General features: G+C 48.7%; 1 protein-coding gene across 1 annotated transcript in view; it reads right to left on the bottom strand.

The window, feature by feature from the left end:
• scfd2 (sec1 family domain containing 2) overlaps positions 1-27043 on the bottom strand; it is a 220171-nt gene that overhangs the window by 110903 nt on the left and 82225 nt on the right. Inside the window, exon 5 of the mRNA XM_072439422.1 lies at positions 13532-13811. Coding sequence (XP_072295523.1) covers positions 13532-13811 — 280 coding nt within the window. The remainder of the gene's footprint in view (positions 1-13531; positions 13812-27043) is intronic.

The raw sequence follows: 27043 nt of genomic DNA, 5'->3' as shown, positions 1-27043 counted from the left end.
CACCCATCATAAAACATCCCTCACACAGCGGACGTAGAAACTGTTGTTTGTGGCGTGTTAAAACATAACTGCCACTTGAAGCCGCCTCGTTTCTGTGGCTCTGAATACAAGCTGAACCCAGCCGTGCTAAGAATAGTGCTTTTACAGGATGCTCACGGTGAACGCAGCCTCCACCTTCAAATCAGCTCGTACTACTACAATTTACACACGATAACCACTCATGTGCATACTGTATTATTATAGAGGCTTTCCCACCCTAAAAAATGTCCATGTTACTATAAAAGTACAGGTTTATATAGCGAGTAGCCAATACAATGTTTATAACCATCACAAAATGTACTGCTGTGGTGAATCTATCCTTAAGTTACCTCAAAACCTCATAATATCCCTTACAGCACTTTACAGTCAGCACTATGTGATGGTGTGCACTGACCTTTGCAAAGCTGATTATGTTCAAAACTGGGTGTTTTAGTAAATTATACTTTGATCCTATATAATATCTGACTTATTCTTGTTCTTATTTGAGGACAAATTAGAAACAGTTTGACACATCTCTGCAAAATAACTACTAAATCTTCCTTGCTCACAGATGTCGACACGTTGCCGTTCGTGCCGATGAATTCAAACGTAATCTTAATTATTTATACACAAATATAAGTTGTCAATGTAATCATAAAACAGCAAATAAATGTATCTTTCCTCCTCTGCGTTGGACCCACTTCCTGCTTTCTGCTTGTTTCCCCAGATAGAAAAGGCTTTAATCACAAGTCCGCTTATGGGATGGTTTATTTAAGTTCTGTTTGAACGCGAGCTAAAAGAAATAATTTCAACTGTAAACCTGGATCACATTTAAATCACTAAGATCACAAAGCCAGCTACAAACCAAAAAAAAACTAAATGTGGTGTTCTTCTGCCGGAGCGTTCTCATACTTGGCCATAACTACATGATGCATTTACAATAGAACTAAAAACAAGACTGACACTTGTACAAGAGCTACAAAACCACCCATTCCACATCATAAGCTAGTGATTATCAAGGATTTTACACATTATCATTAAATCAGGGCAAATATAGACACAAGATATATATCAAGATGATCTTGTAAGAGATATAGTAAATAAGACACTATGATAATGAGAGTTCATTAAACTTTGTCTAAACATGACAATTATCAGAAATCAGAAGGACTTTTATTCATCCACAAGGGGAAATTATTTTCATTACAGAAAGGCATTGGCAACCAGAGGTAGAGATGGAGTTAGCAATACAAAATTATAGATATCAGTATCAAAGTGAAAAATACAATAGCTTCATGTCGACTAAACTGACAGTGAAAATAAACACACAAAGCCAGAACTACAGCTGGACTAGGACCACGACTCTGCATTTGACCCATCCTTCAATGCCGCTGGGGCATCTCCTCAAGAGCAGTGGTCACTGCAGCGTTCGGGGGCCCATCTCCAGGTCTTTAGTTTGGCTTGGTCAGGACTTTAACTGGACGATTTGACCTATTATGCATGTTCTGATTGAGGGGGAACCGGAGTGAAACCCACCCAGACAGAATCATGGATACTCCACACAGACAGGCCGGTCTGGCCCGGGAGTGGAACCCTGGACCTTCTTGCTGTGAGGTGCGGGAGTGCTAGCCACTCTTCGGTAAAAGTGTGTCGCCGCTGAACAAGAGGGAATTAGATGTGAACATCAGTAACAACATCAGTCATTACTGGGTCCTCAAATGTAAAACAGACCTGAAAAAGGGTCAATATGACCTCCTTCAGTGATGTAAAAGTCTGCTCCTAAAGGTCTTTTCTAAGACATAAACATTTGCTTCTAAAGGTCCAATTCTATAAGCAGATTTTGCAACTCTGCGAGCTGGGTCAGCCTTTACATGCTAGACTAGTTTGTAATCACAATTACAGTATCGTACTGTATTTCAATTGTGTGTATTTTTTAATAGTGAAATCACAAATACATTCTTATTCTTTGTCTTCAATATTCTGCCTCTCTTTGATAAGCCTGTGTACAAGCCCTGGGACCCCAACACCAGAACTTGAGAATCACTGGCAACAAAACAAAACTCTGCCTTCAACTCAAGGGCCTGTGTCTGGTCATCGAGGTGGTCAAATGAGTGGGCGGAGCTTCCAGATAAGGCTATCTCCAAGCATGTCCATCTCACTTCAGAAGACACTAATAGACAAAAAAGAAAGTGACCAGACATAGAGGCCTGAGAGACACTCCTTTAGGGTCCCATATCAGGGCCCATCTTGGTCTTGGCTCTGACCACAGTCGTCCATAGGGACCCTACGATAACAAAGAACATTACCTCACAGAGATTTACGTCAGACCAAAGTCACTGGCGGTGCAATATACGGACTGCAATAAACAAAGCTAACTTATGGGAGACAAAAGGAAAAAAGAGGGGGAAGAAGGATTTGTGAGTGGGACGAGGGGGCGGCGCAGGGGAGGCAGGGGAGGCAGGGGGGGCAGGGGAGGCAGGGGTGGCAGGGGGGGCAGGGGAGGCAGGGGAGGCAGGGGGGGCAGGGGAGGCAGGGGAGGCAGGGGAGGCAGGGGAGGCAGGGGAGGCAGGGGGGGCAGGGGGGCGGTCCCGTTGGCTCAGACCTTGATTAACACCAGGCGTCCTGACAGGAAATGACCCGGCCAGTTCGGAGCGCCGGGAGAGCTTCCATCTGGTGTCGAGGCCGTGGAGGAATTCTCGTCCACCCGAAGGACGCAGAAGTTTGGACGCGTCCAGCAGAGACGTGATTCAGAGTTACATTATTCCCTCCACAGGACAAAAGTATGAACCATTAACGGCCGTGTCATTGTCTAAGAAACGGACTGGGACGTTCTTAAAGGGACAGTATGGAACTCAAACGCTACTTTTTAATTGTCGGAGCTTAAGATCACACTTACACTTTGACTTAAGTAAAAGACATATACCAAAGGAATCCACAGAGCATAATTGCATAAGCTATCGAACTAAAATCATGAAGAAACAGTTCGGTTCCTGAGCTGCAGACGGGAGGAAGTATCACGCAGAGAGGACGGGAGAGCGAGGGAGAGGACGGGAGAGCGAGGGAGAGCGAGGGAGAGGACGGGAGAGCGAGGGAGAGGACGGGAGAGCGAGGGAGAGCGAGGGAGAGGACGGGAGAGCGAGGGAGAGCGAGGGAGAGGACGGGAGAGCGAGGGAGAGGACGGGAGCGCGAGGGAGAGGACGGGAGAGCGAGGGAGAGGACGGAAGAGCGAGGGAGAGAACGGGAGAGCGAGGGAGAGCGAGGGAGAGAACGGGAGAGCGAGGGAGAGCGAGGGAGAGGACGGGAGAGCGAGGGAGAGCGAGGGAGAGGACGGGAGAGCGAGGGAGAGCGAGGGAGAGGACGGGAGAGCGAGGGAGAGGACGGGAGAGCGAGGGAGAGCGAGGGAGAGGACGGGAGAGCGAGGGAGAGGACGGGAGCGCGAGGGAGAGGACGGGAGAGCGAGGGAGAGGACGGAAGAGCGAGGGAGAGAACGGGAGAGCGAGGGAGAGGACGGGAGAGCGAGGGAGAGCGAGGGAGAGGACGGGAGAGCGAGGGAGAGCGAGGGAGAGGACGGGAGAGCGAGGGAGAGGACGGGAGAGCGAGGGAGAGCGAGGGAGAGGACGGGAGAGCGAGGGAGAGCGAGGGAGAGGACGGGAGAGCGAGGGAGAGGACGGGAGCGCGAGGGAGAGGACGGGAGAGCGAGGGAGAGGACGGAAGAGCGAGGGAGAGAACGGGAGAGCGAGGGAGAGCGAGGGAGAGGACGGGAGAGCGAGGGAGAGCGAGGGAGAGGACGGAAGAGCGAGGGAGAGAACGGGAGAGCGAGGGAGAGCGAGGGAGAGGACGGGAGAGCGAGGGAGAGCGAGGGAGAGCGAGGGAGAGGACGGAGGAGCGAGGGAGAGGACGGGAGAGCGAGGGAGAGCGAGGGAGAGGACGGGAGAGCGAGGGAGAGGACGGGAGAGCGAGGGAGAGGACGGGAGAGCGAGGGAGAGGACGGGAGAGCGAGGGAGAGCGAGGGAGAGGACGGGAGAGCGAGGGAGAGGACGGGAGAGCGAGGGAGAGCGAGGGAGAGGACGGGAGAGCGAGGGAGAGCGAGGGAGAGGACGGGAGAGCGAGGGAGAGGACGGGAGCGCGAGGGAGAGGACGGGAGAGCGAGGGAGAGGACGGAAGAGCGAGGGAGAGAACGGGAGAGCGAGGGAGAGCGAGGGAGAGAACGGGAGAGCGAGGGAGAGCGAGGGAGAGGACGGGAGAGCGAGGGAGAGCGAGGGAGAGGACGGGAGAGCGAGGGAGAGCGAGGGAGAGGACGGGAGAGCGAGGGAGAGGACGGGAGAGCGAGGGAGAGCGAGGGAGAGAACGGGAGAGCGAGGGAGAGGACGGGAGAGCGAGGGAGAGCGAGGGAGAGGACGGGAGAGCGAGGGAGAGCGAGGGAGAGGACGGGAGAGCGAGGGAGAGGACGGGAGAGCGAGGGAGAGCGAGGGAGAGGACGGGAGAGCGAGGGAGAGCGAGGGAGAGGACGGGAGAGCGAGGGAGAGGACGGGAGCGCGAGGGAGAGGACGGGAGAGCGAGGGAGAGGACGGAAGAGCGAGGGAGAGAACGGGAGAGCGAGGGAGAGCGAGGGAGAGGACGGGAGAGCGAGGGAGAGCGAGGGAGAGGACGGAAGAGCGAGGGAGAGAACGGGAGAGCGAGGGAGAGCGAGGGAGAGGACGGGAGAGCGAGGGAGAGCGAGGGAGAGCGAGGGAGAGGACGGAGGAGCGAGGGAGAGGACGGGAGAGCGAGGGAGAGCGAGGGAGAGGACGGGAGAGCGAGGGAGAGGACGGGAGAGCGAGGGAGAGGACGGGAGAGCGAGGGAGAGCGAGGGAGAGGACGGGAGAGCGAGGGAGAGGACGGGAGAGCGAGGGAGAGGACGGGAGAGCGAGGGAGAGCGAGGGAGAGGACGGGAGAGCGAGGGAGAGGACGGGAGCGCGAGGGAGAGGACGGGAGAGCGAGGGAGAGGACGGAAGAGCGAGGGAGAGAACGGGAGAGCGAGGGAGAGGACGGGAGAGCGAGGGAGAGCGAGGGAGAGGACGGGAGAGCGAGGGAGAGCGAGGGAGAGGACGGGAGAGCGAGGGAGAGGACGGGAGAGCGAGGGAGAGCGAGGGAGAGGACGGGAGAGCGAGGGAGAGCGAGGGAGAGGACGGGAGAGCGAGGGAGAGGACGGGAGCGCGAGGGAGAGGACGGGAGAGCGAGGGAGAGGACGGAAGAGCGAGGGAGAGAACGGGAGAGCGAGGGAGAGCGAGGGAGAGGACGGGAGAGCGAGGGAGAGCGAGGGAGAGGACGGAAGAGCGAGGGAGAGAACGGGAGAGCGAGGGAGAGCGAGGGAGAGGACGGGAGAGCGAGGGAGAGCGAGGGAGAGCGAGGGAGAGGACGGAGGAGCGAGGGAGAGGACGGGAGAGCGAGGGAGAGCGAGGGAGAGGACGGGAGAGCGAGGGAGAGGACGGGAGAGCGAGGGAGAGGACGGGAGAGCGAGGGAGAGCGAGGGAGAGGACGGGAGAGCGAGGGAGAGGACGGGAGAGCGAGGGAGAGGACGGGAGAGCGAGGGAGAGCGAGGGAGAGGACGGGAGAGCGAGGGAGAGCGAGGGAGAGGACGGGAGAGCGAGGGAGAGGACGGGAGAGCGAGGGAGAGCGAGGGAGAGGACGGGAGAGCGAGGGAGAGGACGGGAGAGCGAGGGAGAGCGAGGGAGAGGACGGGAGAGCGAGGGAGAGGACGGGAGAGCGAGGGAGAGGACGGGAGAGCGAGGGAGAGCGAGGGAGAGGACGGGAGAGCGAGGGAGAGGACGGGAGAGCGAGGCAGCAGAGGGGACAGTTTGGGGAGGAAAGCGGGAACATTAGGACAACTCATCTTTCATCGCTGACTGGAATTGCACACGTAAACAAGCCTCTCCACATTCACTGATAAAACACAGATTTACTGGAAAACCAAGAAACAATCTCCTCTAATTTTTCATAAACTTCAAGTATCAGATAATTGAGAAGTGATGGTATTAGACTGAATGTGTTTAACAATGTGTCACTATATATGAGAAGTCAAATATACAGTAAATGTTACATAACCCAACACATACACCTCATTTGCGTCCCATTATACAAAATTGTGATATTATCGTATTTTGAGCCATGTATTGAGTATTGGATCAAATCTTTAGGACCTATAATACGATTCCCTGCTTTTTCTCCCCTGCACGTCCATCACATACTATATAGTTTTTATTCATTTCATCTACATATCAACAGCACAATCTGATTTAGTTTCTTAAGTTTCTGAGCAGGGACATATGTCAGGACGGCTCCTCTTGTCTGTGCACATCATGTCAACTCGACTGCAGTCTGGATGTCTTCAAAAATACACAGACAAACAGACGTTTTTCCCAGAGGAGAGATGGACAAAGAGCGTCGCATCGAGGGGCCCCTGGACAGACCCTGACCACAGCGTGTGCAGGGGCCAAGGGTCCACTGTCCCCGGCCGGTCCCCTGTGAGCTGGGGTGGATTTCTGTTTTTAAGTTCAAGTTTGAGAGTCCGTGAGGGATAGTGATAGTATCCTTTTCTCTCCCAGTGGAATTATAAGTGGTTACGGGCCTTTTATGATGTGCATTTCCCGTCATAAATAAGAAGTCGAGGAAATCTCTGGTGAGCACTAACACACTTCTACAAAGCAAACAGAGGTGTCAACTCCACTGAGGCAGCACACCGCAACTGCATAACAACAACACTACTACTGCAGGATTTAGCATGTTGAAGTGTTATCTGACAACATGCTGAAATATCACATTTTCTCTAACTTTTCAGCTTTTCTCTGCCTAATCTGTCTCCAAGTTTGCATCCATGTATATTTTGCACTGGTGGTGTTTTCTGATGCAAACTTGCAATATTTTACACACTGAAACCAGTCAAACAGCAATTTAAGATGTATACTAATATTATACTAATACTAATAAGGACCACTTAACCACAATGGAATATTTTGAAGACATTCGTAGGATTCAAAGTGTCCAGTGTGTGTTTCTTTGTGGGTCCAGGCGTTGTCAGAGCTCAGCTGAGCAGTGTGCGACTGTGGGCAATGAGCCAAATCAGCTGGAGATAAAAGAGGCGGCTGCAGTCGCTCTGTCGCCAAAGGCTCTTCTGTGGGACAAATAACTGCATATACACAGTCTCATCTCACTGGTACTACAGCGAGTTACTATGACAGACGTCAACATTCATCTGAATACATGTATATTATTCAGAGTTATGCATAAAGGTGCACTGTAGTCCACAACAAAAAAAAGAGCATTAGCATGTCATTGTGTGCCTGATTTGAATCGTTAGATGTTTACAAATGCTTACATGTTCTCTAATTACGGATGTACAGCACATTTTGCAGAACTAAACACAAAAACACATGCTTAAGATGTAAACTACAAAAATATAAATAATAATATGCAAATTGAATGTGCATTTCCATGTGCTGGTGTCCGCGCTCGTCCTGTTATTCCCATGTGCACATGTGTGATGAGGTGACGTCTTCATGTGAACAGAGGAGGCTCAGGGGTGGAGCAGGTTCAGTGGAGCGAGGCCGGACAGTAGCTCCTGGCCTCTCTGTGAGGCCCTGTGTGTGGTCACTCGGGCCGGTCCTGCAGTGGCCCGCGCCGGCACCAAGGATCTGATGAGCCGTGCTTAATTAAACCTCAAGCCTCATGTCAGCAGCTCATCAGAGTCAAATAGTCTAAAGGCTTCTGTCGTCCCCCAAGGCCAGGGATGCCCACAGCAAAAATGTTCATAGTATGTACAAATGATATTATGAATAACTTTCATTTACTAAAATGTGCTTAAACTAGAAAAAAAGCAAAAGCCAAGAAATGTACAACTAGAATACAAGACAGCCAAAAGTAAACCACGTCCGATCAAAACCAGGATGGAGCTCTATCCTTGAATAAAAAAACTCAAACATAAAAATCTATTGATAATTAACAAATAAGGACTAGTAGCCCCCTAAAAAAACCTGCATATCTCACCAATAGCAGAATCACACCACATTTTGAGAACCACAGCCCTAAGCCTTATACTCTTAGCCACAAAAGCGCTCAAATAGCCAAGAAGTGGAAGAGGAAGTGAAGAAAAGTCTGCAATTAAAAATAATTAGGACTAATTTCATAAGTGCAGTCTACCCAGGGAAATGTATTTAATCAGGCGCGATCATTAGAACAGCTTACAGTCGGCTTCCTCTCACTGCCACCACCAGAGCGTAGGACGGAGCTCCAGAGCCAGAGGCAAGAGATGGAAACATGGAAAAGAAAGTCAAGAAAAACAAAGAAAAGAAAAAGTTACAGACTGTAAGCTGGTGGCCTGAGCGGTGTGCGCACTATTTCACATCCCGGGACGGCCCTGCTTCGCCGTGCCAACCCAAACAGAGGTACAAGGGAGGTCCAACTCTGAGGGCGCGCTCCTCTTCCCCCGGCCCGAGCACACCCCACGAGCACTTAACAAACAAGACGGTGAGACGGCCCTGTTGAGTAAAAGATCTGTACAGCAGCCCATTATTCCCTTGAACAGAACATCATTATCAAAGCAAATGGATAAATAGATGCAACGCAGGCGGAATGAAACCAGGATACCAATAACAATACCACTTGAAGGATTGTTTATAGTAAGCGAGGTCATATAAATCTGCTAAGTCCAGTAAAAAGAAGTATGTTTTTCGTCAGTATTGATCCTGAAGTGCTGAAATTTCCCCATGTGGGACAATAAAGGATTATCTTATCTTATCTTATCTTAACCACGTGCACTTGTCATCCCTCACACCTACAACAGCAGCTGGATACACTTCTTTCATCACAACACATGGGCAAATAAGATGGATCTATTTGGACCTTTATAACGTGAATCATTCCCTTTTATTAAATACAATATATTTAAAGTGACAATGGTAGAACTGGCATCATCATCAATTCACAGTATGTCAGTAAGATTTGTATTTTGGCAAAGCAGAAATACAATAATTTCTTCCAAAGATTCATCTCAAATTGACTCTTTTTTAGAATAGTTTTTATTTTATTTTTCATTTCAAGTAGTTCCAGGAACACTGCAATAATTTGTGATGATTTAGGGGATGGTCATCCTTCTTTATGACACACACGTGCTGATGTGTTACTGGGTGAAGTAGAAGGAACATTAGTGCGAAGAGCCGGTTTGATTTTGTACCAAATAAAACCAAGATCCACCGGAGCAGACAGGAAACGGATTCTGAAAAGCCGCTTTACCAATACCACAACTGAACCAAGAGATGAATAGTGACAGCACACATCAAACGCACCACCCATGTGCAACACAGAGAGCCAGGCAGCAGCCAATCAGAGGCAAGGAAACAGGGAAGCGCTAGCCTCTTCCTCCAATCACATCGTTTGTTCTGTTTCCAGGACAATAACAAGCCACTGACCTGACACTTTCCACATGTAAGACGACTGTGGTGGATTTGGTTTGGACAGAATTTCCTTCAGACTGAAATAATCACTGCCTATTATAGAAATAATATTGACCTTTTATAACCCAATGAAGGTCTCCATAAGTTTCCTCTAAAGTGCATTATTCTATAAACAAAAACACAAAGCATATATTTCATTCCCTATGGAATTAACAGTAAATTATGATTGCATAAATGGCCATATGACTTTGTACTTGGGAGACCAGCAGCTGCACATGGGGAGCAGTGGCTCTAGTGCAACAGTCACTGTGTCCTTAGCTTCTGCTTCACCCACATTGCCTCGTATGAAGTGTTGGTGGTCGAAGGAGTGGACAGCACAAATTGGCAGCCTTCCTTTCGTCAGTCTACCCCAGGGCAGCTGTGGCTGCAATAGTATCTTACCAGCACCAAGTGTGAATGACTAATGCACAAAATTACATTGTAGCATCTGGAAAAGTCTGTTTGATCCCCAGTTTATGCACTAAAACTGTAGAGTATTATGGAGAATTTTTTTATAAATAAATTCCACAATTATATATATAATAAGAGAATACTTTTGTTTTTGATATGTTCGATTTATTTCAATATAGTATCAGCCCTTCGACACTGCCTAATTATCATTAGTACACATCAGTTTACTGATGTGATCACATTTGACTGCACGTCAGCAACGTTCACACATTTAACAAATAAACTCCTAATTAGCTTTCATCTCGTCTCCTTGACTTGAGCCACAATGATTAGTCTGACATTTAATTGCAAATGAAAATCCATTTCAAACAATGTGTTGCTGATATTATTTCTTCATAACTCTGCAATCAGAACACGCTCAGACTGACACAGGAAGCTGAAGTCAGCATCTGTAGCAGCGCCGTTGTCCCAAAGACACTCTTTAATTATCGTCCCGTGAGGACGTAGCTCGGGAGTTCGGGGCGTCACATTTGCACCCGCCTTCTCCCTTTGCTTATTTCCCTAACCTTGCTTCCCTGCGTTTGAAAAAGAAGCGTTTTCTCTTGTATACTGTGCCGTGTTTCTAAGCTCCCCGTGGCTCACTGCAGCCAAGGGGAACCGAACAGAAGAATTTGCATGGTTCTCAAGGCGGCCAGGTTTCATTGGACGTCTGGTTTGCATTTGTTTAATTGGCGGAGAATGTCACAATCAATGTTTTGCTTTGGATGCTGCTCCTGCCTCATGTTACCTCGGAGCCAAGCGCTTTACAGGCGGCCATAAAACTCTTGTACACACACAATTTGGGTACTTTTAAAAATAAGGCAGTGACTCCTGACTGGGCAGAGCAGCCAAAATTGTACTTAGCTGAACGTGATCGGGAACCGTTTCTGCAAAATGTCTTCAAAATAATGGGTAGGAGCACAAAGGTGTGGAGGCTTTATGGATTATACATTTACCAATAGATGGATTATCTGTTGGTAAAGTTGTGTGGTCAAGTCGACGGGCTCGAGTCTGATTCCCAACGCTAGGACTATTATGCAGAAATGTAGGACGTGTGACTCATTTTACAAGTCATTTCTGGGTTTCATGACTCGACTAGGACTTTGAAGTCCAGGGCCAGTCAGACTTAGTCACAGCTCTCAAATCCTAAAACTGCAAACTTCAGTAGATCTGTTTTTAAGTATTTAAACAATGGTATTAAGTTCAAATTTAGGGAGCATAAATAAAATAAAGAAAAGGCTTCTTAAAAGGGCTGGATTTGTGACTCGATTGTGACTCGATGACTGAACTTGGACTCTAAGGACTCGGGACATGGACTTGGACACTGGGTAACCTGAGGACTCAACTACAATCCTGCTTCTGTGCTGGGACAAGGCTCCCCCCCCACTTTGTCTAAATGGTTCAAAGTGTAGCCACATTAGAATCTGTTGGCCCCATGGCAACAGCTTAACCCCAACAAGTTGAACTAAGGACAGACATAACAATGAACATCCCCATACATAAGTGAAATTGCAATAAAACTGCTGAAAAGCCATTTTATTTTGGAGTTACTGAAGTAAATGTAACAGAGTCAAAGTCATGTATTTGTTACAATAATCGCTCTGCACTTCTGGGGTGCTCTCTTAAGAAACAGGGCAGTGAACTCCTGACTTGCACACACTGTTATTCTTTCTGTCCACCTGGCACGCCACGACAGGCTCATTTCCAACCCCAGTGTTTATACGAACGGCTTTTTAACATCGTGGAGAGCGCCTGCCAAGAGGGCCCCCCAATTTTCAACTGCACTTAGCCAAGTAGAGCAGGAAAGAACAGAGACGCTGCAAGTAAAACTTTGGGTAAAAAAGGAACAAAAAAAAGAACTTCAGGGATCAACAATCTTTATTACAAAGTTTAAGCAACCTTCTACGCTACAGCAGCCAGAGAAGTGCGATACGGGGAAAGGAAAAACAAACACGTAGGTATTATTTAAGGGCATGGAGGTAAAAGTAGAGCTAATTATGAGTCTTAGCAGGGCGGAGGCAGCGCGCGCACAGGCTCAAGGTTAAAGGGGCCATTACTCTGGGAGGTACAGCTGCTCGTGATGGTACACACTTCATTCATCTTAAAGGGCTGGGCTTGATCCGCTTTGCCACACGCTACAGCAGCCTGCACATTACTGCTCCACACACAGTGACCAACTTTAACAAGGAGCTGCTTCTGACTGCTGTACATTTTACTTTTTATTTTGGGATCGATAGAAAGTGGAAAGAAACATAAGAAAATATGATTCAACTCAGAATCAAATTGTGGTTATTTGGTGTACTATATATAAAAAACACAGCCATAATTAACAATCAATAATACTGCAGAGGTTTGTTACACGTTCTCAGCATTTTAAATACTTCCTTCTGTCCAAAAAAGTTGGGTGTATTGATCATTTTGAAGTAAAGCAAGAGTAAATGGTGGGTTCTGGTCCCAAAAGTACTTAAGTCTTAGTCGCTGGGATAGGCATCATCTACCCATTACTTTCAATCAGAAAAACATGGAGAAAAACGACATTTGACGACATTAAGTTCACTTGCAGCTCATTGCAGCAAATAAAAGCAAGCATGACATTGAGACTGACAAACACAAATAAAAACACACTATATTTTGAAAGCGCGTGGCGGTAGATCCCTTTTTTAAATAGCAACATCCGTCCTCTACAAATGCAAGTTATTCATATCCTCCTCGCTTGACAAACTCTATCAGTGTCAGACTTTTTGAAAGATGAAGTCATTCCTCTTTCACACATGTGGTAAAAAGGCCCTGGCAGAGCTCGGCGTGTGGGCAGGTGTGTGAGTGTGATAGGGGAACAGAAAGAGAGAGGGAGAGAGTGTGAGAAGGAAGGAGAGAGATGAGGTGTGAACGCTGTGTAAAAGCTGCCTTTATCTGAACTAGAGGCGCTCGGCGGGAACTCGACAGCGGCGGCTCAGGCTTTCCTCCGCTGTGATTCCTCCGCTTGTTGGACCATCACAAAATCTGGCTTCGACTGCGCTTTGGCAACGGCGCTAGAAACGTTTTCACAATCAAATGTTTCATATCAATTCATTACAACTGGGATCGCTTGTGAGATTTAGTCATTATTTACAAATGGGAACTCGTGGCCAAGTGTCATAATTTTCTGTTTGGTGTCTTTAAACGGCCCGTATTGTACTACATGAATTGGCATAAACTTTTAACCTTCCATCATCATTAGCTTTGTTGTATTTTGATTGATTCATGCATGTCACCCGCCCCCCCACCTACGACCACTATTCGGTACTTAGCTACGATTATCAGGAAATAAATAAATACATAAATAACACTTGTAAGGTTCCAAAATACAACACGTAAATGACAATTCAATCCTCTTCATGCTACAATTATATTTCTCAAGTAGATGCAAAGCTCAATTTTGATGATATTGAAACAAATACTTCTAAATGAAGAAAAACAAAACTCAATGGACTTTACTGCTAGGATAACGACATGTAATATACTACAAACTGGCCGGAAAATGACTTGATTTAGTTTAGTTCGTTTTTTTTCCAAGTTTCTCTTCATCTCAGCCTGATCTTCGATCATGGGACACTTACCTGTGAGTTTCTGCAGAAGTGGACTAAGCTCCGCCTCCTTTGTGATGACCAGAGTCAGCGCTCCAATCAGCTCTCTCTCCAGCCGCTCCAGCTCCTCCTCCTCTTCAGTGGTGGGGGCCTCGTTTGCCAGGGAGTACAGGTAAATCAGCAGTGAAACCAGCTCGTCCGGACCACACTCTTCAGTCCCGCGTATGGAGTCCGAGTCGCCCTCGCCCTCCCGGGGCTTCATGAGCGGGAGCAGCTGGCGGAGCACGGACGGGAAGTCTGAGTCTCCAAGAGCCTGAGGAGAGGATAAAGAGTAGATATAAACATACACACCGGATTGTTCAGACTTTAAGACGCTACTTTGTCCCCACACTTTGAACTCTGCGGCTGTTACAACGGTACGTCTAATTTATAGACCGGCCACCGGGGGGGGCTCTAGCAGGAAGAGCAAGCATTTGAGACACTGTAGAAGAAGACGTCAGTGGAAACACTGTCCAGGGGACACGTCATGTTTTCTATATCTTAAACTTGAAAACGCTGTGTTTTATCACAATCAGACTCAAAGGCTGAACACAAAGACACCAAAATGTACTTCCCCCCTTTGTGGTATAGAATATATATAATATATATAATATATTTTAAATATATTTTAATGAAGCATATTGAATCAAAGTGTATGTAAAAGGTAAAAGTGACTATGACCTTTTCTAAAAACATTATATATATATATATATATATATATATATATATATATATATATATATATATATATATATAAATATATATATGTATATATATAATTAGTAATCTGTGGTGGAAGAAGTACTCAAATGTGTTACTTAAGTAAAAGTGAGTGTAGACACAGGAGCAAAGAAAAAACAATAAATTAAAGTAAAAGTAAATGAAAGAAAATACTAACTAATAATTAATTAGCTGTCTTCATTTGTATATTGTGTCTGCTCCGAGGTGGGACATTAGCTCAAACTACAATATGAAGGTGGTAAAAAAAACAACCAACTCCTCAGCTATTTCAGGAGCTCTCAAAGAAATATGTTTTTAATTTTTAATTTTCAGTCTGGATGAAAAACGTAGTGGAGTAGAAAGTACAGATTCCTGCTGTTAAATGTGTAAAGTAAAAGTACAAAGTTTTGCCTGTGAAATTGACTTTAGTACAGATACAAACAGAATCTGTAAACCTTTCTTTTTAATGTGTTTATTGTATTTGTAAAGTATTAGGATCGTTTCCTGAATCGTTTTAGCATGATCTTTTTGGACAAGTGGAATGACAAAATGACAAAAAAGGTTGATCTGAGCAACTTCACCAACGGCAGTAAATAAAGTAACATAAAATATATCCAGCATTTGATCAACACCACTACGACACCATTACGACACCACTACGACACCATTACGACACCATTACGACACCACTACGACACCACTACGACACCACTACGACACCACTACGACAACACTACGACACCATTACGACACCACTACGACACCACTACGACACCATTACGACACCACTACGACAACACTACGATAACAATACGACAACACTACGACACCACTACGACAACACTACGATAACAATACGACAACACTACGACACCACTACGATAACAATACGACAACACTACGACACCACTACGACAACACTACGACACCACTACGACAACACTACGACACCACTACGACAACACTACGATAACAATACGACAACACTACGACACCACTACGACAACACTACGACAACACTACGATAACAATACGACAACACTACGACACCACTACGACAACACTACGACAACACTACGACAACACTACGACAACACTACGACACCACTACGACAACACTACGACAACAATACGACAACACTACGACAACACTACGATAACAATACGACAACACTACGACACCACTACGACAACACTACGACAACAATACGACAACACTACGACACCACTACGACAACACTACGACAACACTACGACAACACTACGACAACACTACGACAACAATACGACAACAATACGACAACACTACGACAACACTACGACACCACTACGACAACACTACGACACCACTACGACAACACTACGACAACACTACGACACCACTACGACAACACTACGACAACAATACGACAACACTACGACACCACTACGACAACACTACGACAACACTACGACAACACTACGACACCACTACGACAACACTACGACAACACTACGACAACACTACGACAACACTACGACAACACTACGACACCACTGCGACAACACTGCGACAACACTGCGACAACACTGCGACAACACTGCGACACCACTGCGACACCACTGCGACACCACTGCGACAACACTATGACAACACTGCGACACCACTGCGACACCACTGCGACACCACTGCGACACCACTGCGACAACACTACGACAACACTGCGACACCACTGCGACAACACTGCGACAACACTACGACAACACTACGACACCACTGCGACACCACTGCGACACCACTACGACAACACTGCGACACCACTGCGACAACACTACGACACCACTACGACACCACTACGACACCACTACGACAACACTACGACACCACTACGACAACACTAAGACAACACTACGACACCACTACGACACCACTGCGACAACACTACGACACCACTACGACAACACTACGACACCACTACGACAACACTACGACACCACTACGACAACACTACGACAACACTACGACACAACTACGACAACACTACGACAACACTACGACAACACTACGACACCACTACGACAACACTACGACAACACTACGACACCACTGCGACAACACTGCGACAACACTGCGACACCACTGCGACACCACTGCGACACCACTGCGACACCACTACGACAACACTACGACAACACTACGACACCACTACGACAACACTGCGACACCACTGCGACACCACTGCGACACCACTACGACAACACTACGACAACACTGCGACACCACTGCGACACCACTGCGACAACACTGCGACACCACTACGACACCACTACGACAACACTACGACAACACTACGACACCACTACGACAACACTACGACAACACTACGACACCACTACGACAACACTACGACAACACTACGACAACACTACGACAACACTACGACATCACTACGACAACACTACGACACCACTACGACAACACTACGACACTACGACAACACTACGGCAACACTACGGCAACACTACGGCAACACTACGGCAACACTACGACACCACTACGACAACACTACGACAACAGTACGACAACACTACGACAACACTACGACATCACTACGACAACACTACGACACCACTACGACAACACTACGACACTACGACAACACTACGACAACACTACGACACCACTACGACAACACTACGACACCACTACGACACCACTACGACACCACTACGACAACACTACGACAACACTGCGACAACACTGCGACAACACTGCGACACCACTGCGACACCACTACGACAACACTACGACACCAATACGACAACACTACGACAACACTACGACACCACTACGACAACACTACGACAACACTACGACACCACTACGACAACACTACGACAACACTACGACACCACTACGACAACACTACGACACCACTACGACACCACTACGACAACACTACGACACCACTACGACAACACTACGACAACACTGCGACAACACTGCGACACCACTGCGACACCACTGCGACAACACTATGACAACACTGCGACACCACTGCGACACCACTGCGACAACACTACGACAACACTGCGACAACACTACGACAACACTACGACACCACTGCGACACCACTGCGACACCACTGCGACACCACTACGACAACACTGCGACACCACTGCGACAACACTACGACAACACTACGACACCACTACGACAACACTACGACACCACTACGACAACACTACGACAACACTACGACAACACTACGACACCACTACGACAACACTAAGACAACACTGCGACACCACTGCGACAACACTACGACAACACTGCGACACCACTACGACAACACTACGACACCACTACGACAACACTACGACACCACTACGACAACACTACGACAACACTACGACAACACTACGACACCACTACGACAACACTACGACAACACTACGACACCACTGCGACAACACTGCGACAACACTGCGACACCACTGCGACAACACTGCGACAACACTGCGACACCACTGCGACACCACTGCGACAACACTACGACACCACTGCGACAACACTGCGACACCACTGCGACACCACTGCGACACCACTGCGACAACACTGCGACACCACTGCGACACCACTGCGACACCACTGCGACAACACTACGACAACACTACGACACCACTACGACAACACTACGACAACACTACGACAACACTACGACATCACTACGACAACACTACGACACCACTACGACAACACTACGACACTACGACAACACTACGGCAACACTACGGCAACACTACGGCAACACTACGACAACACTACGACACCACTACGACAACACTACGACAACACTACGACAACACTACGACAACACTACGACACCACTACGACAACACTACGACACTACGACAACACTACGACAACACTACGACACCACTACGACAACACTACGACACCACTACGACACCACTACGACACCACTACGACACCACTACGACAACACTACGACAACACTGCGACAACACTGCGACAACACTGCGACACCACTGCGACACCACTACGACAACACTACGACAACACTACGACAACACTACGACAACACTACGACAACACTACCACACCAATACGACAACACTACGCCAACACTACGACACCACTACGACAACACTACGACAACACTACGACACCACTACGACACCACTACGACAACACTACGACACCACTACGACACCACTACGACAACACTACGACACCACTACGACAACACTACGACACCACTACGACACCACTGCGACAACACTGCGACAACACTGCGACAACACTGCGACAACACTGCGACAACACTGCGACACCACTGCGACACCACTGCGACAACACTACGACAACACTGCGACACCACTGCGACAACACTGCGACAACACTACGACAACACTACGACACCACTGCGACACCACTGCGACACCACTACGAAGACACTGCGACACCACTGCGACAACACTACGACAACACTACGACAACACTACGACACCACTACGACAACACTACGACAACACTACGACAACACTACGACAACACTACGACACCACTACGACAACACTAAGACAACACTACGACACCACTACGACACCACTGCGACAACACTACGACACCACTACGACAACACTACGACACCACTACGACAACACTACGACACCACTACGACAACACTACGACAACACTACGACACAACTACGACAACACTACGACAACACTACGACAACACTACGACACCACTACGACAACACTACGACAACACTGCGACACCACTGCGACAACACTGCGACAACACTGCGACACCACTGCGACACCACTACGACAACACTACGACAACACTACGACACCACTACGACAACACTGCGACACCACTGCGACACCACTGCGACACCACTACGACAACACTACGACAACACTGCGACACCACTGCGACACCACTGCGACAACACTGCGACACCACTACGACACCACTACGACAACACTACGACAACACTACGACACCACTACGACAACACTACGACAACACTACGACACCACTACGACAACACTACGACAACACTACGACAACACTACGACAACACTACGACATCACTACGACAACACTACGACACCACTACGACAACACTACGACACTACGACAACACTACGGCAACACTACGGCAACACTACGGCAACACTACGGCAACACTACGACACCACTACGACAACACTACGACAACACTACGACAACACTACGACATCACTACGACAACACTACGACACCACTACGACAACACTACGACACTACGACAACACTACGACAACACTACGACACCACTACGACAACACTACGACACCACTACGACACCACTACGACACCACTACGACAACACTACGACAACACTGCGACAACACTGCGACAACACTGCGACACCACTGCGACACCACTACGACAACACTACGACACCAATACGACAACACTACGACAACACTACGACACCACTACGACAACACTACGACAACACTACGACACCACTACGACAACACTACGACAACACTACGACACCACTACGACAACACTACGACACCACTACGACACCACTACGACAACACTACGACACCACTACGACAACACTACGACAACACTGCGACAACACTGCGACACCACTGCGACACCACTGCGACAACACTATGACAACACTGCGACACCACTGCGACACCACTGTGACAACACTACGACAACACTGCGACAACACTACGACAACACTACGACACCACTACGACACCACTGCGACACCACTGCGACACCACTACGACAACACTGCGACACCACTGCGACAACACTACGACAACACTACGACACCACTACGACAACACTACGACACCACTACGACAACACTACGACAACACTACGACAACACTACGACACCACTACGACAACACTAAGACAACACTGCGACACCACTGCGACAACACTACGACAACACTACGACACCACTACGACAACACTACGACACCACTACGACAACACTACGACACCACTACGACAACACTACGACAACACTACGACAACACTACGACACCACTACGACAACACTACGACAACACTACGACAACACTACGACACCACTGCGACAACACTGCGACAACACTGCGACAACACTGCGACACCACTGCGACAACACTGCGACAACACTGCGACACCACTGCGACACCACTACGACAACACTGCGACACCACTGCGACAACACTGCGACACCACTGCGACACCACTGCGACACCACTGCGACAACACTGCGACACCACTGCGACACCACTGCGACACCACTGCGACAACACTACGACAACACTACGACACCACTACGACAACACTACGACAACACTACGACAACACTACGACATCACTACGACAACACTACGACACCACTACGACAACACTACGACACTACGACAACACTACGGCAACACTACGGCAACACTACGGCAACACTACGACAACACTACGACACCACTACGACAACACTACGACAACACTACGACAACACTACGACAACACTACGACACCACTACGACAACACTACGACACTACGACAACACTACGACAACACTACGACACCACTACGACAACACTACGACACCACTACGACACCACTACGACACCACTACGACACCACTACGACAACACTACGACAACACTACGACAACACTGCGACAACACTGCGACACCACTGCGACACCACTACGACAACACTACGACAACACTACGACAACACTACGACAACACTACGACAACACTACCACACCAATACGACAACACTACGCCAACACTACGACACCACTACGACAACACTACGACAACACTACGACACCACTACGACACCACTACGACAACACTACGACACCACTACGACACCACTACGACAACACTACGACACCACTACGACAACACTACGACACCACTACGACACCACTGCGACAACACTGCGACAACACTGCGACAACACTGCGACAACACTGCGACACCAATACGACAGCACTACGACAGCACTACGACACCACTACGACAACACTACGACAACACTACGACAACACTACGACACCACTACGACAGCACTACGACAACACTACGGCAGCACTACGACACTACGACACCACTACGGCAACACTACGACAACACTACGGCAGCACTACGGCAACACTACGACAACACTACGACAACACTACGACACCACTACGGCAACACTACGGCAACACTACGACAACACTACGACAACACTACGACAACACTACGACACCACTACGACAACACTACGACAACACTACGACACCACTACGACAACACTACGACACCACTACGACAACACTACGACAACACTACGACACTACGACAACACTACGACAACACTACGACACTACGACACCACTACGACACCACTACGCCACCACTACGACAACACTACGACAACACTACGACACCACTACGACAACACTACGACAACACTACGACAACACTACGACACCACTACGACACCACTACGACAACACTGCGACAACACTGCGACAACATTACGACACCAATACGACAGCACTACGACAGCACTGCGACAACACTGCGACACCACTGCGACAACACTGCGACACCACTACGACACCACTACGACAACACTACGACAACACTACGACACCACTACGACACCACTACGACAACACTACGACAACACTACGACAGCACTACGACAACACTACGACAACACTACGACAACACTACGACAACACTACGACAACACTACGACACCACTACGACACCACTACGACAACACTACGACAACACTACGACAACACTACGACAACACTACGACACCACTACGACACCACTACGACAACACTACGACAACACTACGACAGCACTACGACAACACTACGACAACACTGCGACAACATTACGACACCAATACGACAGCACTACGACAGCACTGCGACAACACTGCGACACCACTGCGACAACACTGCGACACCACTACGACACCACTACGACAACACTACGACAACACTACGACAACACTACGACAACACTACGACACCACTACGACACCACTACGACAACACTACGACAACACTACGACAACACTACGACAGCACTACGACAGCACTACGACACCACTACGACAACACTACGACAAAACTACGACAACACTACGACACCACTACGACAACACTACGACACCACTACGACAACACTACGACACCACTACGACACCACTACGACAACACTACGACAACACTGCAACAACACTGCGACAACACTGCGACACCACTGCGACACCACTACGACAACACTACGACAACACTACGACAACACTACGACAACACTACGACAACACTACGACAACACTACAACACCAATACGACAACACTACGACAACACTACGACACCACTACGACAACACTACGACACCACTACGACACCACTACGACAACACTACGACAACACTACGACACCACTACGACACCACTACGACACCACTACGACAACACTACGACACCACTACGACAACACTACGACACCACTACGACACCACTGCGACAACACTGCGACAACACTACGACACCAATACGACAGCACTACGACAGCACTACGACACCACTACGACAACACTACGACAACACTACGACAACACTACGACAGCACTACGACATCACTACGGCAGCACTACGACACTACGACACCACTACGGCAACACTACGACAACACTACGGCAGCACTACGGCAACACTACGACAACACTACGACACCACTACGGCAACACTACGGCAACACTACGACAACACTACGACAACACTACGACACCACTACGACAACACTACGACAACACTACGACACCACTACGACAACACTACGACACCACTACGACAACACTACGACAACACTACGACACTACGACAACACTACGACAACACTACGACACTACGACACCACTACGACACCACTACGCCACCACTACGACAACACTACGACAACACTACGACAACACTACGACATCACTACGACAACACTACGACACCACTACGACAACACTACGACACTACGACAACACTACGACAACACTACGACACCACTACGACAACACTACGACACCACTACGACAACACTACGACACCACTACGACACCACTACGATAACACTACGACAACACTACGACAACACTACGACAACACTGCGACACCACTGCGACACCACTACGACAACACTACGACAACACTACGACAACACTACGACAACACTACAACACCAATACGACAACACTACGACAACACTACGACACCACTACGACAACACTACGACACCACTACGACACCACTACGACAACACTACGACAACACTACGACACCACTACGACACCACTACGACAACACTACGACACCACTACGACAACACTGCGACAACACTGCGACAACACTGCGACAACACTGCGACACCACTGCGACACCACTGCGACACCACTGCGACACCACTGCGACAACACTATGACAACACTGCGACACCACTGCGACACCACTGCGACAACACTACGACAACACTACGACACCACTGCGACAACACTGCGACAACACTACGACAACACTACGACACCACTGCGACACCACTGCGACACCACTGCGACACCACTGCGACAACACTACGACACCACTGCGACAACACTACGACAACACTACGACACCACTACGACAACACTACGACACCACTACGACAACACTACGACAACACTACGACAACACTACGACACCACTACGACAACACTAAGACAACACTACGACACCACTGCGACAACACTGCGACAACACTACGACACCACTACGACAACACTACGACACCACTACGACAACACTACGACACCACTACGACAACACTACGACAACACTACGACAACACTACGACACCACTACGACAACACTACGACAACACTACGACAACACTACGACACCACTACGACAACACTGCGACAACACTGCGACACCACTGCGACAACACTGCGACAACACTGCGACACCACTGCGACACCACTACGACACCACTACGACAACACTACGACACCACTACAACAACACTGCGACAACACTACGACACCAATACGACAGCACTACGACAGCACTACGACACCACTACGACAACACTACGACAACACTACGACAACACTACGACAACACTACGACACCACTACGACAGCACTACGACATCACTACGGCAGCACTACGACACTACGACACCACTACGGCAACACTACGACAACACTACGGCAGCACTACGGCAGCACTACGACAACACTACGACACCACTACGGCAACACTACGGCAACACTACGACACCACTACGACAACACTGCGACAACACTGCGACACCACTGCGACAACACTGCGACAACACTGCGACACCACTGCGACACCACTACGACAACACTACGACAACACTACGACACCACTACGACAACACTGCGACACCACTGCGACACCACTGCGACACCACTACGACAACACTGCGACAACACTGCGACACCACTGCGACACCACTGCGACACCACTGCGACAACACTACGACACCACTACGACACCACTACGACAACACTACGACAACACTACGACACCACTACGACAACACTACGACAACACTACGACACCACTACGACAACACTACGACAACACTACGACAACACTACGACAACACTACGACATCACTACGACAACACTACGACACCACTACGACACCACTACGACACTACGACAACACTACGACAACACTACGGCAACACTACGGCAACACTACGGCAACACTACGACACCACTACGACAACACTACGACAACACTACGACAACACTACGACAACACTACGACAACACTACGACATCACTACGACAACACTACGACACCACTACGACAACACTACGACACTACGACGACACTACGACGACACTACGACACCACTACGACAACACTACGACACCACTACGACAACACTACGACACCACTACGACACCACTACGACAACACTACGACAACACTACGACAACACTACGACAACACTGCGACACCACTGCGACACCACTACGACAACACTACGACAACACTACGACAACACTACGACAACACTACGACACCAATACGACAACACTACGACAACACTACGACACCACTACGACACCACTACGACAACACTACGACACCACTACGACACCACTACGACAACACTACGACACCACTACGACAACACTACGACACCACTACGACAACACTACGACACCACTACGACACCACTGCGACAACACTGCGACAACACTGCGACAACACTACGACACGAATACGACAGCACTACGACAGCACTACGACACCACTACGACAACACTACGACAACACTACGACAACACTACGACAACACTACGACACCACTACGACAGCACTACGACAACACTACGGCAGCACTACGACACTACGACACCACTACGGCAACACTACGACAACACTACGGCAGCACTACGGCAACACTACGACAACACTACGACACCACTACGGCAACACTACGGCAACACTACGACAACACTACGACAACACTACGACAACACTACGACACCACTACGACAACACTACGACACCACTACGACAACACTACGATAACAATACGACAACACTACGACACCACTACGACAACACTACGACAACACTACGATAACAATACGACAACACTACGACACCACTACGACAACACTACGACAACACTACGACAACACTACGACAACACTACGACACCACTACGACAACACTACGACAACAATACGACAACACTACGACAACACTACGATAACAATACGACAACACTACGACACCACTACGACAACACTACGACAACAATACGACAACACTACGACACCACTACGACAACACTACGACAACACTACGACAACACTACGACAACAATACGACAACAATACGACAACACTACGACAACACTACGACACCACTACGACAACACTACGACACCACTACGACAACACTACGACAACACTACGACACCACTACGACAACACTACGACAACAATACGACAACACTACGACACCACTACGACAACACTACGACAACACTACGACAACACTACGACACCACTACGACAACACTACGACAACACTACGACAACACTACGACAACACTAGGACAACACTACGACACCACTGCGACAACACTGCGACAACACTGCGACAACACTGCGACACCACTGCGACACCACTGCGACACCACTGCGACAACACTATGACAACACTGCGACACCACTGCGACACCACTGCGACACCACTGCGACACCACTGCGACAACACTACGACAACACTGCGACACCACTGCGACAACACTGCGACAACACTACGACAACACTACGACACCACTGCGACACCACTGCGACACCACTACGACAACACTGCGACACCACTGCGACAACACTACGACAACACTGCGACACCACTACGACAACACTACGACACCACTACGACAACACTACGACAACACTACGACAACACTACGACACCACTACGACAACACTAAGACAACACTACGACACCACTGCGACACCACTGCGACAACACTACGACACCACTGCGACAACACTACGACACCACTACGACAACACTACGACACCACTACGACAACACTACGACAACACTACGACACAACTACGACAACACTACGACAACACTACGACAACACTACGACACCACTACGACAACACTACGACAACACTACGACACC

The sequence above is a fragment of the Eucyclogobius newberryi genome, unplaced genomic scaffold (genome assembly GCF_026437365.1).
Source record: "Eucyclogobius newberryi isolate DKJ021-1_F unplaced genomic scaffold, fEucNew1.0.hap1 SCAF_9, whole genome shotgun sequence".
Taxonomy (NCBI): domain Eukaryota; kingdom Metazoa; phylum Chordata; class Actinopteri; order Gobiiformes; family Gobiidae; genus Eucyclogobius; species Eucyclogobius newberryi.
This window is presented reverse-complemented; position numbering and strand designations above follow the sequence as displayed.